General features: G+C 38.6%; 1 protein-coding gene across 4 annotated transcripts in view; it reads left to right on the plus strand.

Moving 5' to 3' along the window:
* The window catches only part of LOC127445366 (von Willebrand factor A domain-containing protein 7-like), a 46,540-nt gene that overhangs the window by 18,935 nt on the left and 10,854 nt on the right, over window positions 1-16,751 (plus strand). For all 4 annotated transcript variants that reach the window (XM_051705402.1, XM_051705403.1, XM_051705404.1 and 1 more), the window contains 5 exons: window positions 3,164-3,350; window positions 5,549-5,718; window positions 6,075-6,187; window positions 6,442-6,558; window positions 12,635-12,844. In XM_051705402.1, the coding sequence (XP_051561362.1) occupies window positions 3,164-3,350; window positions 5,549-5,718; window positions 6,075-6,187; window positions 6,442-6,558; window positions 12,635-12,844 (797 nt within the window). The remainder of the gene's footprint in view (window positions 1-3,163; window positions 3,351-5,548; window positions 5,719-6,074; window positions 6,188-6,441; window positions 6,559-12,634; window positions 12,845-16,751) is intronic.

A 16,751-nucleotide genomic window follows, 5' to 3' on the forward strand; every position in this document is an offset into this window, starting at 1 on the left:
TTCAACGATAAACGAGTCCGACCATCACCCCTGGTGAGACAAAACCATGACTCATCAGTGAAGAGCACTTTTTGCCAGTACTTTCTGGTGCAGCGAAGGTGGGTTTGTGCCCACAGGCGACGTTGTTGCTGGTGATGTCTGGTAAGGACCTGCCTTACAACAGGCCTACAAGCCCTCAGTCCAGCCTCTCTCAGCCTATTGCGGACAGTCTGAGCACTGATGGAGGGAGTGTGCATTCCTGGTGTAACTCGGGCAGTTGTTGTTGCCATCCTGTACCTGTCCCTCAGGTGTGATATTCGGATGTACCGATCCTGTGCAGGTGTTGTTACACGTGGTCTGCCATTGTGAGGACGATCAGCTGTCCTTCCTGTCTCCCTGTAGTGCTGTCTTAGGCATCTCACAGTACGGACATTGCAATTTATTGTCCTGACTACATATGCAGTCTTCATACCTCCATGCAGCATGACTAAGGCATGTTCAAGCAGATGAGCAGGGACCCTGGGCATCTTTCTTTTGATGTTTTCAGAGTCAGTAGAAAGGTCTCTTTAGTGTTATAAGGTTTTACAACTGTGACCTTAATTGCCTACCATCTGTAAGCTGTTAGTGTCTTAACGACCCTTCCACGGGTGCATGTTCATTAATTGTTTATGGTTCATTGAACAAGCATGGAATATATTGTTTAAACCCTTTACAATAAAGATCTTTAAAGTTATTTGGATTTTTACAAAATTATCTTTAAAATATAGTGACCTGAAAAAGGGACGTTTCTTTTTTTGCTGAGTTTATTAAGATTTAGTCGTATAAGACTTGTAGCTACCTTAAACTGACACAGTCATAGTCTATGTATTAATTGCAATGTTACCTTTTTCGTTTATGTAAAACTTGATTAATCCTTTCTAACATTAATTCGAGTAAAAAGTAAATTTTTACAAGATTTATATATAAGCCTCTGAAATTACAACTGAACTTTACCTGAACCTATGATTGTAACAATCTTTGAAGATGTTGTTTTCTCAGGTGCAAAAATTTCCATATCATTTCACAAAATAACATCAGCACAGATGTGCTGGTTGTGACGTCATGGAATGAAGCTCAAGAATATTCATTAGATTATGCACTGATAATTTCAAATAATTGTTTACTCTTTTGATAAATAGTCATTCTTGATGACCAATTCAAGAGATGAAAATGTTTTTTGACTTATTTTATTTTTGATAGTATCTGATAACTGAAACATCTTATTACTTAAATTGACCACTGTCTGTCTGGGAAATCTTATGTCAGTGGATAAATACATCAGATCAAGATGTCACTGCAGGGGCCTTGGTTTATGGCAAAGCACCTCACTAACTGTTATAGGAATGAAAACTGGCAACATTTTTATTGGATCGTGGTGAACCCACACCAACAATCAACAACCAACTGATCAACCTCCACACTGGAACGGACTTCTCATTGTCCATGGATGGTTTCTAATTGGCAAAATCCTCTGACATCTCAAACCTCCATCCTAAGGTTTAAGATAAGATAGCCATACAAATTCCTCAGGACCTCTAAGCAGCATTGACTGCTCATGTGGCTGAAACAAAGCCACAGAGAAAGAAAAAAATTGCATATAAACTGTATGCTCTAAAATGGACATTAACTGAAGCACATCCACTCTGTTTCTTCACAGAACTGTTTACGTAAGTTGCAGTTCTGATTAACACAATAGCTCACACAATTTGAACTATTAAGGTATTAATGAATGCATGGTTAATATTTAATACTTCATTATCATATTTATATCTATGCATTCAAAACAATGCCAAGAATATTTTGGAAGTGGTTTGGAAAAGAAATAATGATAGATAAAACTTTATCTACCTCGCTCCATGAAAGAGAGCAAGAGATACAGCAAGTTTTGAGGCTTCCTCCCAGTAGGAGATAGAGAGAGAGCAACAGATGGATCAATGTTCGGAGTCTCTGGCGTGAGTGGTGGGAGGCATAACAGTAACATCAGTTTCTGAGTCTCCACCTGGCATGCCAGGGGATGTTAACATAATAATAACCAAGAGAGACAGTAGAAAATCAACCAAGTACTAAGTTTCACCAAAAGAGACAAAAGCAAAACAAAGTTTGGAGTGCCCATACCAGGGAGATTTCTACAGAAATACCACCATCAAGGTTAAGCTCTGGCGAGCAAATCTCTTCCAAGTTGTACTTCATCTGCGTGTTCCAGATAAAGACATTTTGCACCAACATAAGGGATTGTAAAGATCATCTTGGTGCTCCAGGAGATCAGAATTCCTCAGCTCTTTGTTTTCAAAAGCTGTTGAAATGAAATCCAGCTCCTTCCCAACTGTAACGTGACCTGAACTACCAGTGGAAGACGTCACTATTACCGTACCCATTGACCTATCAAGCAGAACATAAATATCACTATACAAATTCTATTCCAGAAACCTTGGCATTAGTGTATACTATCAGTTTTATTATTTTCTAAAGTTCTTTAGATTGCATAACTGATCAAATATCTAGAAAATAATCTTTGAGCTATTTGTTAAATTAGAAATAAGGGATTCACTTTATCAGTTAATAGAGAAACAGCAATTTATCTTTCCACAAGATAATAATAGTCATACTCTGCCATTGCTCCATCCAATTCAGCCACTTGCATCTTTCTATCTATGCACTTTTTTTTACATATTCATTTATATTATGGTTTAGCATATTAGTACCATTTAGTAGTAAGTTTTACTGGTTTATCTTTTTGTAATTAAAATTCATTTTATTACAATTGTTTCTTCCTTGTGTTGATGATACAGAAGGGCTTTAGAGGTTAAGCTGCATCTCACAAATCCTTCAGATTATTCAGATGACCAACTCCCTCCAATTTACAAATTTCAGTTGATGATTCTTATACTGTTAAGTTGAAATTCCTTAGCTGGTGCCCCGAAGATGGATGGAAGGGCCATCTGACATTCATACTCACACACACATACACACCTTAAGTGACTGATCAAAAATCACCACATACTTTGGTGTCTTGTGTGAGGCCCAGTTCATTTTAATTGATGCCCAGTGTGATTATCACTACACATGGTAAAAGTGGTGACACCTGTACTAATTATTACTTTACTTGTATGATAGCCTAGTTATATTAACCTCTTCTCTCTCTCAGGTAAGTGCAGCCATGGGACCTCTGCTGACAGAACTAGTAGACATGAACCCACTGGAGGAATCAATAAGGATACCATCAGCTCAGAGCATGGCTTTCTTCACCACAGCGCTGCTAACCTGGCCATCAGCGCGACCATGGAAGTGCTGGAAGAAATTCGACTGGCTGCAGGCAACACAGCCTTTCTTCGGTATGGGAAATTTTCTTTTTTCTTTTCTTCACTTTTGGTTTTAAAGCACTTCTTTTGTTATTGAATAATGTTTTCGTCTAGTTAATTTATATGTCATTGGCTGATTTTTGAAACATGATAAATAGAACTTTCCTGAATACTGTAACTTTTTCTGGACTGTCTCTACATGATACAAAAAATATTGTTTGTGTGTGTGTATATATATATATATATACGATTCGATTACGATTATTTACCTTACGATTACGATGCATCATGAAATCTGAAATTTGGCCACGATTCGATTCAATTAGATTATACTGGATCGATTCTTGCGATTTTCCAAAATATGATGGAAGCACAAATGTAACAACATACACAGTGAGAATAATCAGACATCAGGTTTTACATTCACAGCACATTTATTTTAACCAAAGTAGAACCAGAATAACAATGTTTGAATTGAGGATCCACTGTTGAACTCTAAAACAAAAATGTAATGCAAAATAAAATTACTCCACTTCAGACATTAATGCTTTATAATATGAGCACATAAAGCAAATTCTTTGTACTTACCATACAGTGTCAAACAAAAGCAAAGTGCACAGGTGACAATACACCAGTAAACAAGAAAAAAAATAAAATAAATACCCACAGGGCAAAAAAGACGATGTTGAAGTAGGTGTAACGTCCTCAGAAGTTTGCTGACTGCACGCCTCATGCCTTCGCATAATATGGCTAGCCATGTTGGTTGTGTTCCCTTGTACTTAATTTCTGTTTGGCATATTTTGCATATTGCAACCATTTTGTCCAGAGTGCTGCCCTTCTTTCTAAATCAAAAATGTTTCTAAACATCCAATTTCGCATGAGGAGGATCATATAATTGTTCCTGACTAATAGTAGAGCTTGACACCATGACCTGCGTTCTCACCTCTTCACCCTTGCTCGCACTGTTTTTTCACCTGTCTGTCCGGCGCTCTCGTGACTGCTCCGGAAGTTGATTGGGGATTGGAATTTGTGGATTGTGTAAACTTAAAATATGTTACAATTGTTATTTTGTCAAAGGAAATGAACAGGTTATGCATATAGCATTATTATGTGTAACAATTGATAAAAATATAATCGATTTTTTTTAATTAATAATCGATGCACGATGCATCGATGCATTGTTACACCCCTAATATATACAATGGCGGCCAAAAGCTTAATGGGGTTAAGTTCCATAACACTCTTTTCCAATTATCTGTTGTGCAATGTCTGTGTTTGTTTGCCCACTCTAACCTTTCTTTTGTTTTTCTGTTTCAAAAGTGGCTTATTCTTTGCAATTCTTCCCATAAGGCCTGCACCCCTGAGTCTTCTCTTTACTGTTGTACATGAAACTGGTGCTGAGCGGGTAGAATTCAATGAAGCTGTCAGCTGAGGACATGTGAGGCGTCTATTTCTCAAACTAGAGACTCTGATGTACTTATCCTCTTGTTTAGTTGTACATCTGGGCCTTCCACATCTATTTCTGTCCTTGTTAGAGCCAATTGTCCTTTGTCTTTGAAGACTGTAGTGTACACCTTTGCATGAAATCTTTATTTTTTGTATGGTAATTTCAAACCTTCATTCCTCAAAACAATGATTGACTGACGAGTTTCTAGAGAAAGCTGTTTCTTTGTTGCCATTTTTGACCTAATATTGACCTTAAGACATGCCAGTCTATTGCACACTGTGGCAACTCAAAAACAAACACAAAGACAATGTTAAGCTTCATTTAACAAACCAAATAGCTTTCAGCTGTGTTTGATATAATGGCAAGTGATTTTCTAGTACCAAATTAGCAATTTAGCATGATTACTCAAGGATAAGTTGTTGGAGTGATGGCTGCTCGAAATGTGTCCTTTCTAGATTTGATCAAAAATGACTTTTCAAATAGTGATGGTGCTGTTTTTTCATCAGTAATGTCCTGACTATCCTTTGTGATCAGCTGAATGCCACTTTGGTGAATTAAAGTACCAATTTCCTTCCGAAAAAGCAAAATCTGTACATTATTCCAAACGTTTGGCCGCCAGTGTGTGTGTGTGTGTGTGTGTGTGTGTGTGTGTGTGTGTGTATATATATATATATATATATATATATATAATATTTCTATTATTATTTATTTTTTAAGTGTCAGATTCATTGGTATTTCAAATTGGATATTTTTTTTTTTTTATGGCATCCTACTTCTTTCTCAGACTGATGGGGCTCAATCAGACCTCAGTGCTGGCTTTTGTGATCGACACAACAGAGAGTATGTCTGATGACATTGAAGAGGCCAAGAGAGTGTCTTTCAGTATCATAGACAGCAGGAAAGGAACATCAGAAGAACCTTCAGAATATATTCTAGTCCCATTTAATGACCCAGGCAGGCATATTTTGCTTTTATTTTAAAATTGGAAACATATATACTGTAGGTTTAAATGTAAATCTGAACATATAAATATACTTTAATGTTCAAGCATATTGATGGATAGACTCTTGGTTGTACATTTGCAACATTATCATGACTCAAGTAGTTAAAAAAAATGTAAGGCTGGCCGATTTCAGGCAAATGTAAGGATTTGTTAATAGGTTGCTGATGATTTGATGATTGTTGATGCACATATTGTGTTCTGTTAAATCTATGAACTTTGGATGTTTTTGTTATTGTAAAATTCTGCAGTTGTGTGTGTGTGTGTGTGTGTGTGTGTGTGTGTGTGTGTGTGTGTGTGATGATTACAGATTTTGGACCTCTCATAAGGACCGGGAATGCAGATATTTTCAAAGAGAGAATCAGTTCTCTTTTAGCATCTGGTGGAGGAGACACCCCAGAGATGTGCTTATCAGGACTGCTGGTATGTTCATTTGCATGTGTGTGTACTGGTGGACACTAGTGTAAACCTCCTTTTGGCATAGGAAAAAAAAAAAAGGTTAATACTGAAATCTAAACTAATGGTGAAATATTTGTTCAAACATATAAGATACTATGAAGTTTATGCCAACTTTCCACCAAAGTATTGCCTGACTGAAAGTAAATTATGATTATAAATTAAATTGTTTATTTCAAAGATTTCTTTATTTTCTGTTTTTGTGTCTCATGGTTCTCTAGTTGGCATTGGCAGGAGCTCCTCCATCTTCAGACATCTTTGTTTTCACTGATGCTGCAGCAAAGGACTCAGCATTGAAAAGCATAATTGAGGCGATGATAGAAAGCACCAGGTCAACAGTGAGTTCCTGCAGATTGTCCCATGAATCATGACTGCTATTTTTGTTACTTCATTTAGTCTCAGCGATCTTGTTGATTGATGCTACATTCCTAATAATTATATTTATTTTATATCTTCATCTAAACCTCTCTCTCTCTCTCTCTCTCTCTCTCTCTCTCTCTCTCTCTCTCTCTCTCTCTCTCTCTCTCTCTCTATGCTGGGAGTGCTTGGGTGAGAGTGCAAAAGCTTTTTTTCTCTTCCTCCTTTTCTTTTTTTCTTTTGCATGTTCTGGCAGTTTTTGTTTTGTAAGTGTTTCATTAGAGCGTAACAAAGTTGGGCGATAGGAGACGCCTTCTCTATCGCTGCAGCACGGTGTGCGGTGTGTACCTGATGACAGTGTTATGGTGGAGGATGTTCTCGTGGTAGTGGGAGAGGAGGTAGGTTTTGAAAGTATTTTATCTGCGTCCCGAATGAATAAAGCAGTTGTTGTGTTTGTAAAAGTGAAAAACATTGCTAGCAGGTTGATTGAAAATGGTATTGTCATACGTGATAATCTTGTGCGAGTTACTCCGCTTTATGCATCTTCCAGCAAAATCATGATTTCAAATATGAAGCCTTTCATTTCGCGTTGGAACTTGAATTGATGAGATTCGGAAAGTTTGCTAGTGCGTTTAGAACGATCTCTTTAGGTTGTAAATAGCCGTCTTTAAAACATGTTCAATCTATTAGAAGACAAGTTTATATGTTTTTGGACTCTCCAGAAAATACACTGGATGTTTCTTTCCTTGTAAAACATGAAGGAAGATCATACGTGATTTATGCAACTACTGGTAACTTGCGATGTTTTGATTGTGGTGACATAGGGCATAAGCGGCTTGCTTGTCCACATAGGGAGCAGGGAGGAGCGGAAAATACTGCTTCAGAGGGGGAGGATGATGTTGTGCTTGCCCCCGCAAATGTTGTTGAAAGAAATTGCAGGTCCTTCTGGAATTCGAAAATCAGATACTGGTACGGCATCGCGTGTCATCTCTGAGCCAGTGCCTGAAGTGCAGACACAGTCAGACATGACAGAGATTTCTGGGAGCAGTGTTAGTGATGTTACTCGCAGCGGTAATGCTGAGAACGTTACACCTGTAACTAGTGTTGTTGAACGGAATAGCGTTTCTACTTTTGAAGTACCAGGTAACAGCAATGTTGAGCAAAGTGACTGTAATGTTGAAGAATCTGATGGAATTAACCAGAGTGGGTCATTAAATTGTACAAACAATGACATGATTGATGCCATGTCTGATGAAACCGATTCTGTTGACATTGATAAGTTCACAGGGAGATCTTCAAAAGGAATTTTCCTTATATACCCTTGAGGAAATAAATCATTTTCTGGATGATACTTTTGGCAAACAGGTGAATGTTAAAGATTTTTTTCCCAGACATTGAGAAGTTTGTTAGGTCTGTTACAGTTTATCAGAAGGCAGTTGGTTTTGATCTTTTGAGTAAAAAGAAGCGTTTTCGGTTAAAGAAACATCTTACAGCGATAAGAAAATGCAGAAAAGGGAAAACAAGTTTTTGAGTGACAGACCAGAAATGCATCACATGGGCTTTCTATCTTTCTTTCTTTTTGTGATATGTCTGTCTTTCTCCCTCTTTAATACATATATGGATATCTTGAGGGTGGGCTCCATTAATGTTAAAGGTGGGAGGGATAGACATAAACATGAATTGGTCTTGGAAAGCATACAGCTAAAAAGACTAAATGTTGTAATGCTTCAGGAAACTCATAGTCAAATCAAATCACTTTATTGTCACACAGCCATATACACAAGTGCAATGGTGTGAAATTCTTGGGTGCAGTTCCGATCAACATAGCAGTTGTGACAGTGATGAGGCATAGGTGAGACATATACCAATTTACAATAACATCAAATTAACACAGCACAATTTAAATGTCTGATATACACATAATTACACACAACAGTATACAAATAATAACATACACTGTACAGTATACAATACGCACAATATAGATACACATTATTCAATAAAAAAATATATATATATTAATATATAGTATATATAGTTGTTAAGAGAGAATATAATATAATAATAATATAATTTATGACAGTCTGGTGTGAGATATAAGAGTAAGAGTAGTAATAAAAATAAAGTGCAGTGCTGATGTATTTTGATCGTGGGAGATCAAGAGTTCAAAAGTCTGATTGCTTGGGGGAAGAAGCTATAATGGAGTCGGCTGGTGCGGGTCCTGATGCTGCGATACCGCCTGCCTGATGGTAGCAGTGAGAACAGCCCATGGCTCGGGTGGCTGGAGTCTCTGATGATCCTCCGAGCTTTTTTCACACCGCCTGGTATATATTTCCTGGTGGGAGGGAAGCTCACCTCCGATGATGTGTCTGGCAGTTCACACCACCCTTTGCAGTGCTTTGCGGTTGTGGGCGGTGCTATTGCCGTACCAGGCGGAGATGCAGCCAGTCAGGATGCTCTCTACAGTGCAGGTGTAGAACCGTGATGTAGTGATAGTGATGTAGATAATGAAGCTGATTGGAGAATTTGTTGGAAGGGGCAACAGATACTTAGCCATTGGACAAATTTTAATGCGGGAGTGGCAATTCTTTTTTCACCAGAAACTAGAGTTAATATTTTAAGTTCAGAAGAAGTAAAACAAGGTCATCTTGTTTTAGTGAAAGCTGAAATTGAAGGTTTTCTTTTTTGTTTTATAAATGTGTATGCACTGAATGTGATTCTCTCTTGCCCCACATTTTTCAGTATTTTAAGTGGAATATTGAGACAGTGTTACTATAATGGCAGTGTGATTATTGGGGGAGACTGGAATTGCACTGAAAATTTTACCATTGATCGAACTTCTGAAGAACTTCATATACAAGCTTCTATTTATCTGTCTGAATTAGTAAAAGAAACTGAAATCTTAGATATGTGGAAGATCAAACATAATACTGCCCGACAATATACTTGGGTAAAAGTCTCTGATAATAGAGTGAGTGCTGCCCGGTTGGATAGAATTTATATATCGAAGTGTTTTAGTAATCAGGTCATTGAGTGCTCAATTTTTCCAGTGGGTTTCTCAGATCATCATATGGTTATGTCATTAAGTTTGTTACAATTTTCTATGAAATTTTCATATTGGCACTTTAATGCTAAGTTATTGCAAGATGCCAATTTCTGTAAACATTTTGTGGTTTTCTGGGAATGTTGGAAAAAAAAAAAACATACTTTTGAAAATTTTAGACAATGGTGGGAAATTGGGAAAACACAAATACAAATGTTTTGTCAGCAATATACAGTCAATTCTACAAATAGGACAAAAACAGCTATTCAAACTCTTGAAAGATCTATAGATTCAATAGAGAAAGAATTGTTGGACAGATATGATCCTGGTTTGTTTTTCTGTTTACAAAAAAAAAAAAAAAAGAGTGAGTTGGGGTCGAAAGGGCGAAAGGAGCCTTGGTGAGGTCTCGTTTTATTTCAGTTAATGATATGGATGCTCCAAGTGCATATTTTTTTAAATATGGAACATTCAGTAGCACAGCACAAACAAATGGTTTGCCTCCGTCTGCCTGATGGAAGGGTTACCACTAACATTGTGGAGATGTGTCATCATGTAGTGGATTTTTATTCCTGTTTATATACTGCAGAACATTGTGACTCGGACTGTGCTGAACAGTTATTTCAAGGTCTTCCTAAATTGGACTCTGATTCAAAGACTGCTTTGGACTGCTTTGGCGCATAAAGATCAGACATATTGTGTACCAAATAGGTCAATAATGGATAATTTGTTTTTAGTACGAGACATTTTAGACATTTGTAAAACTTTTTATTTAGGGGTTGGGTTAGTTGTCTTAGATCAGGAAAAAGCTTTTGATCTGGTAGCTCACAGTTATTTAATTTACTTAAAGCTTTTGGTTTTAGGGAAGGTTTTTTAAATTGGATACAACTGCTTTATACTGGTGCTTCATGCATGGTAAAAGTGGAGGGTGGGTTGAGCAAACCAATTTCTGTCCAAAGAGGAATCAGGCAAGGTTGTCCGTTGTCTGGTTTGTTGTATAGTATTGCCATTGAGACACCAAATGTGTTTGAGAATTCAAATTTTACTCTTACTGCTTATGCTGATGATGTGACTGTGTTTGTTAATCATGGGCAGGATTTTAATGCCCTGTCTGAAGTTCTTCAGTTATATGAGAAGGCTTCATCAGCAAAAGTAAATTGGGACAAAAGTGAGGCTTTTTGGGCAGGTCAAGATGTTTACCATCACTGCCAGGAAAGCTTAATTGGGGCAAAGAAGGGTTAAAAATCTTAGGAGTCCATTTGGGTTCAAGTGATTTTCAAAAGTTAAATGGGGAGGGTGTAATGGAGAAAGTATGCACCCGATTGTCTCGCTGGACCTGGTTGCTACCCAAACTATCCTACAGGGGGAGAGCCTTGATTGTCAATAATTTGGTCACTTCCACCTTGTGGCCAGATTTAATGTGCTACAACAACCTGCTGGACTAGTGCAAGAAGTCCAAAAAAAGTTGGTGACTTTTTTTCTGGTCGGGACAACACTGGGTTTGTTCCTCTGTACTATTTCTTCCAGTACAAGAAGGGGGCACAGTTTGGTGGATATCAGGTCCAGGCTAATGACTTTTCATTTACAAGCTGCCCAGAGACTATTATATAACAATGATAGTGCTTGGTTTGACACCGCAGTGGTACTTTTGAAAAGAGCTGGTGGAATGGGACTTGATAAGCATTTGTTTCTGATGAAGCTAGAAGAGGCTGAGCTTATAGATCTTACTCCTTTCTACAAATCTGTTCTGGAAGCCTGGAAGGTTTTTGCTTTTTCAAGATCACCTGAAGTATCTGCTGGGATGTGGCTGTTGGAGGAACCATTGTTTTTTAACTTCTTCCTGCCTTTGAGACTTTTATTCTCAGCATTTTTGCGTTCACGTTTACTGTCTGCCGGGTGCACAAAGCTGGGTCATATATTGCATACCAGTTTGGAAACTTTGGGCAAGAAAGCTGGGGTGAGGTCAACTCGACGATTACAAAAACTCACCACAGAGGTGCTTGGGGAACTGGATTTTAACTATCATTCTTTCTTGGACAATCCAACTATAATTGATGAATGGAGAAGGGGATGTGAGTATTTTTTTCCCTCTCTGGTTGTAAGAGCTGCTGTGGGGGACTGGCAGGAAGAGGAGAGATGTATACTGTCTTTTAGAACTCCACAAATGGATGACTTTTAGTCAGTAGGAAAGAAAGCCCTTTATGTCACCTGCGTAAAGGTGTCTAATTTACATTCTTTGGTTGCGGTTCTTTCAACGAGATGGACAGAAGTTTTTGGCACTAACTCTTCCCCTAAAGGTAGATGGCGTATCCTGTACAAATGTCCAATTGACAAGCGGACTGCTGACCTCCAGTGGAGGATTGTACACGGATCTATAGCTACAAACAGACATGTGGTGCATATTGATCCTAGTGTCAGTGTGGGTTGTTCTTTTTGTTCAGAGATTGAATCTGTTTTTCATCTGTTTATGCAATGTACAAGGTTGATGGAACTTTTTTCCTTGTTAACAAAGTGGGTTATGTCTTTGCGTGAAACCTTTTCATTTCAGTTGTTTATCTTTGGTCCAAAGTACACAGTTGAGCAAAATAATGTTTTGGTTTTACTTAATTTCTTATTTGGTAATGCCAAATTAGCTATCTGGAAAACAAGGAAAAATAAGAGATCAGGACAAGGTGCAGTAAATACAATTTTTATGTTATTGGGCCTAGTGGTTTCTCATCTTAGAGTGGAATATGCATATTACAAATTGGTTGGGTGTTTACTAATTTAAATGGAAATTTGGGGGATAAACAATGTCTTATGTACAGTTTGTGAAGATGAATTGGTGTTGAATTTTTAGTCGTTTTTTTTTATTTTTATTTATTTATTTTTATTATTATTATGATTTTTGTGATTTTATTATCATCATCATTACATTGTTGTGAACAAATATGATTGTTTATAATTGTTTTTAAAATAAAAGTGCATGTTAAACCTCTCTCTCTCTCTCTCTCTCTCTCTCTCTGCCCACCATCCAGGTCACTTTCATGTTGACAAACTCCATCTCATTCCGTAGAAGAAGAGGCATCTCAGAACGACAGAATACTTCATCAAGAGCAATGTCTCAGCCAAAGATACAGTTGTACAGAGACCTGGCCCACGTTTCTGGTGGACAAGCTATAGAGGTCACAAAGGCCACACTGCCTCAGGCCACAAAAGTCATTACAGATACATCTACCTCTGCACTGGTGTGTTCAAATAATTAATATACTTTATATATACTATATATAGAGCAGCCGTATAAACCTGCAGCTTTTACCTGGTTACCCACAAAAGCTAAGAAGAGTTGAGCCTGGCTAGTACCTGGATGGGACACTTTCTGGGGAAAACTAAGGTTGCTGCTGGAAGAGGTGTTAGTGAGGCCAGCAGTGGGTGCTCACTCTGCGGTCTGTGTGGGTCCTAACGCCCCACTATAGTGACGGGGACAATATAATGTAAAAATACACCGTCTTTCAGTTGAGACGTTAAACTGAGGTCCTGACTCTCAATGGTCATTAAAAACCCCAGGTAACTTCATGTAAAAGAATAGGGGTGTAACCTTGGTGTCCTGGCCAAATTTCCCCATTGGCCCATATCCATCATGGCCTCCTAATAATCCCCATCCATTAATTGGCAGTATCAGTCCACTCTCTCCTCTCCATCAACAGCTGGTGTGTGGTGAGCATACTGGCGCACTATGGCTGCTGTTGCATCATCTTGGTGGATGCTGCACACTGATGGTGGTTGAGGAGAGTCCCCTGTTCACTGTGTAAAGCGCTTTAAATGTAGTGTCAGAAAAGCGCTATATGTTTTATTTTTTTTTATTAAAATTTGTATTGATTCAAACAAGCAGGATTACACAAACAGAGCATACTCACACTGAATCAATTTATAAAATTGTATATCCCTTCCCCTGAACACCCCCCCCCAGCTTTTTTTTTTTACAAAAAAAAGAAAAGAAAACAAAAACTTTTAAAAGGAAACACTTAAGAATAAATATATATAAAAAACAATCTTATTTAACAAATATATATCCAATCCAAACAAAACGTCTCTCTCCACAGCCCGTCACCGAGCACCCCCCAAAAAGGCCAAAAACCTGCCCCATTTCTTATCATATGCAGCCAAATTGCCAAGCCGTCTATATGACATCTCTTCAAATGACGCTACCTTGCCCAATTCGGTGCACCATTTATAAAAAGAGGGAGCGCCCGTCAACTTCCATCCCCTCACAATTATCTGTCTCCCGATCAACACGCCGGTGAGGACCCACCTCTTTACATACCCATCAGCTATATCCATAACCGCCCCATCACCCAACACACAAAGTCTAGGACAAAACAGAACCTGAGTGCCCAGGACCTCGGAAACAAAATTCTGGACTCTCAACCAAAACTCCTGAATCCTCGAACAAGACCAGAAGGCATGTAATAAATCTCCATCCTCCAACTGGCAACTCCAACAGGTGGGTGTGTCTTTTAAACCCAGCCTATACAATCTAGAGGGGGTACAATATAATGGATGCAAAATCTTAAATTGCATCAGACTGACCCTTGCATCTCTAGATGTAGACTTGATGTTTTTTAGAATCCTATTCCACACTCACTCCTCCAATACTAAGTTCAAATCTTTCTCCCACAATCTCTTGAGAGAAGTCAAAGTTCTGTCCCCCAGACTCTGAATTAACAGGGAGTAATACACTGATGCCTCATGACCTTTTCCAAAAGCAGAAATCACCTCTCCTAGAGTATCTGCTGCTTTGGGTGGGTGTATGCTACTCCCAAAAATAGTACAGAGCAAGTGGCATAACTGAAGATACCTAAAAAACTGAGATCTGGGGATCCCAAAATATTGAACCAAATTTTCAAAGGATCTCATCACACCACTCTCATAAAGATCACCGAGTGTATTAACCCCCCTTGCAATCCGCTCTGACCAACAAAAAGGGGACTTATTAATGCATAGTTTGGGGTTTAGCCATAGGCTCGAGGCAACATTTAGATCATTTCTGAGTTAAACACTCTGGACACTTTTGTCCATACTGAGTGCAAATGTGAAATAACGGGGTGTGATTTAACTTCTCTGGTTAGTTTGATGGAAAGGCTTTGCAATGGCAAAATAGGGGCAAGCAGTTCTTGTTCAATGCAGAACCAGGGAGGGGCTCTTTCAGGTGGAAGCGACCAATGAGCCAAATGTCTGAGACCGAATGCGTAATAATAAAACAGAATCTTTGGTAGGCCTAGCCCACCTTTGTCCATCGGCCTATGTAATATACTGAAGTGTAATCTGGGACATTTACCATTCCAAATGAAGGACTTCGCTATGTTATCAAATTGCTTGAAATAAGAGAGGGGGACATCTACAGGGAGAGATTGTAGCAGGTAGTTAAATTTTGGAATACAGTTCATTTTAATAACATTAACCTTCCCAATCATCGATAAATGTAATGAAGCCCACCTGCCCACATCGCTCAAATCTTTTTATTAAAGGGTCAAAATGAACACTAACTAAATCAGACAAATTTGCTGGGAATAAAATCCCCAAATACTTAATGCCCTGTTTGGGCCATTGGAAGGCGCCCGGCTGGAAAGCCGTTACTAGACAGTACTCTGTCAGAGCCAAAGCTTCGGATTTAGACCAATTAACTTTGTATCTTGAGAACTTGGAAAAGGAATTAATAATTCTGTGGAGGCAAGGCAAAGATCTAGTAGGTTCAGAGACAAATAATAAAATATAATCTGCGTAAAGCAGAAGCTTATGCGCCATACCTCCCGCCATCACCCCTGGAAAATCATCCTCCTTTCTTATCACGGCTGCTAATGGTTCCAGGGAAGACAGAACAATAAAGGGGAAAGAGGGCAGCCCTGCCGAGTGCCCCTATCCAGAGTAAAATAATCTGAAATTAATCAATTTGTTTGTACCGCTGCTACAGGGTATCTATAAAGTAACTTCATCCAACCAATAAATGTACTCCCGAACCCATACATTTCCAAAATCTTAAAAAGATAATCCCATTCTACCATATCAAATGCCTTTTCGGCGTCAAGTGAGCTGGCAGCGACCGGAGACTGATCATTCGCCACTGACCACATGATATTGATGAGATGCCTGATGTTATCAGAAGAGTTACGGCCCTGAATAAATCCCACCTGATCTATATGTATAAGAGATGTCATAACCTTACTTAAACGGTTAGCCAAAATTTTAGACAAAATTTTAACATCTAGTTGGATCAGGGAGATTGGACGGTAACTTTTACACTCGCTTGGATCTTTGTCCTTTTTAAGAATTAGACTGATCCGGGCTTGTGTCATGGTTGGAGGAAGCTTTCCATTCTTTAATGATTCAGTATAAACTTCTAACAAAAGTGGAGCCAGTTCTGTAACATAAGATCTAAAAATTCGGCAGCAAAACCATCTGTCCCCGGAGCCTTGCCAGTAGGTAGGGACTTAATTACCTCATCAAGCTCCTCCAAGGTTATCTCAGAATCAAGAGTTTTTTTGCTCAATCGCCAGTTTAGGAAGATCTAATGGTTCCACAATGTTTCTAATATCTTCATCAGTAGATGAAGACGTGGAACTATAAAGATCAACATAGAATTCTTTAAAGGCATTATTAATATCAAAGGCTGAGGTAAAAATTTCACCACCAGCAGATTTCACTGAGGGAATGATAGAAAGAGACTCTCTCTGCTTTATATGTCTAGCCAAATGCTTCCCTGCTTTGTCCCCCGACTCGAAGTATGACTGTCTTGCCCTGAATAACCAAAACTCCACTTTCCGCGACAAAATAGTATTATATCTATATTTCAATCGGGTCAATACTCTGAGGCCATCAGCTGACATACAGCGCTTCAGCTCTGCCTCTGCACTTTTAATATTTCCTTCCAACTCCACGAGTTCTCGTGCTTTGGATTTATTGATGAATGAAGCATACTGTATGATCCGGCCCCTAAGAACTGCCTAAAGTGCTTCCCAAGCCAAGCCCACAGAGGATACTGAGGACCAGTTGGTCTCCATATAAACATTGATTTCAGTCTTTAACATTTGTTGGAAATCAGGATTTTGCAAAAGGGACACATTAAGGCGCCAACTATATGATGTCTTTTTCTCTATA

This window comes from Myxocyprinus asiaticus, chromosome 8 (assembly GCF_019703515.2).
Source record: "Myxocyprinus asiaticus isolate MX2 ecotype Aquarium Trade chromosome 8, UBuf_Myxa_2, whole genome shotgun sequence".
Lineage (NCBI taxonomy): Eukaryota > Metazoa > Chordata > Actinopteri > Cypriniformes > Catostomidae > Myxocyprinus > Myxocyprinus asiaticus.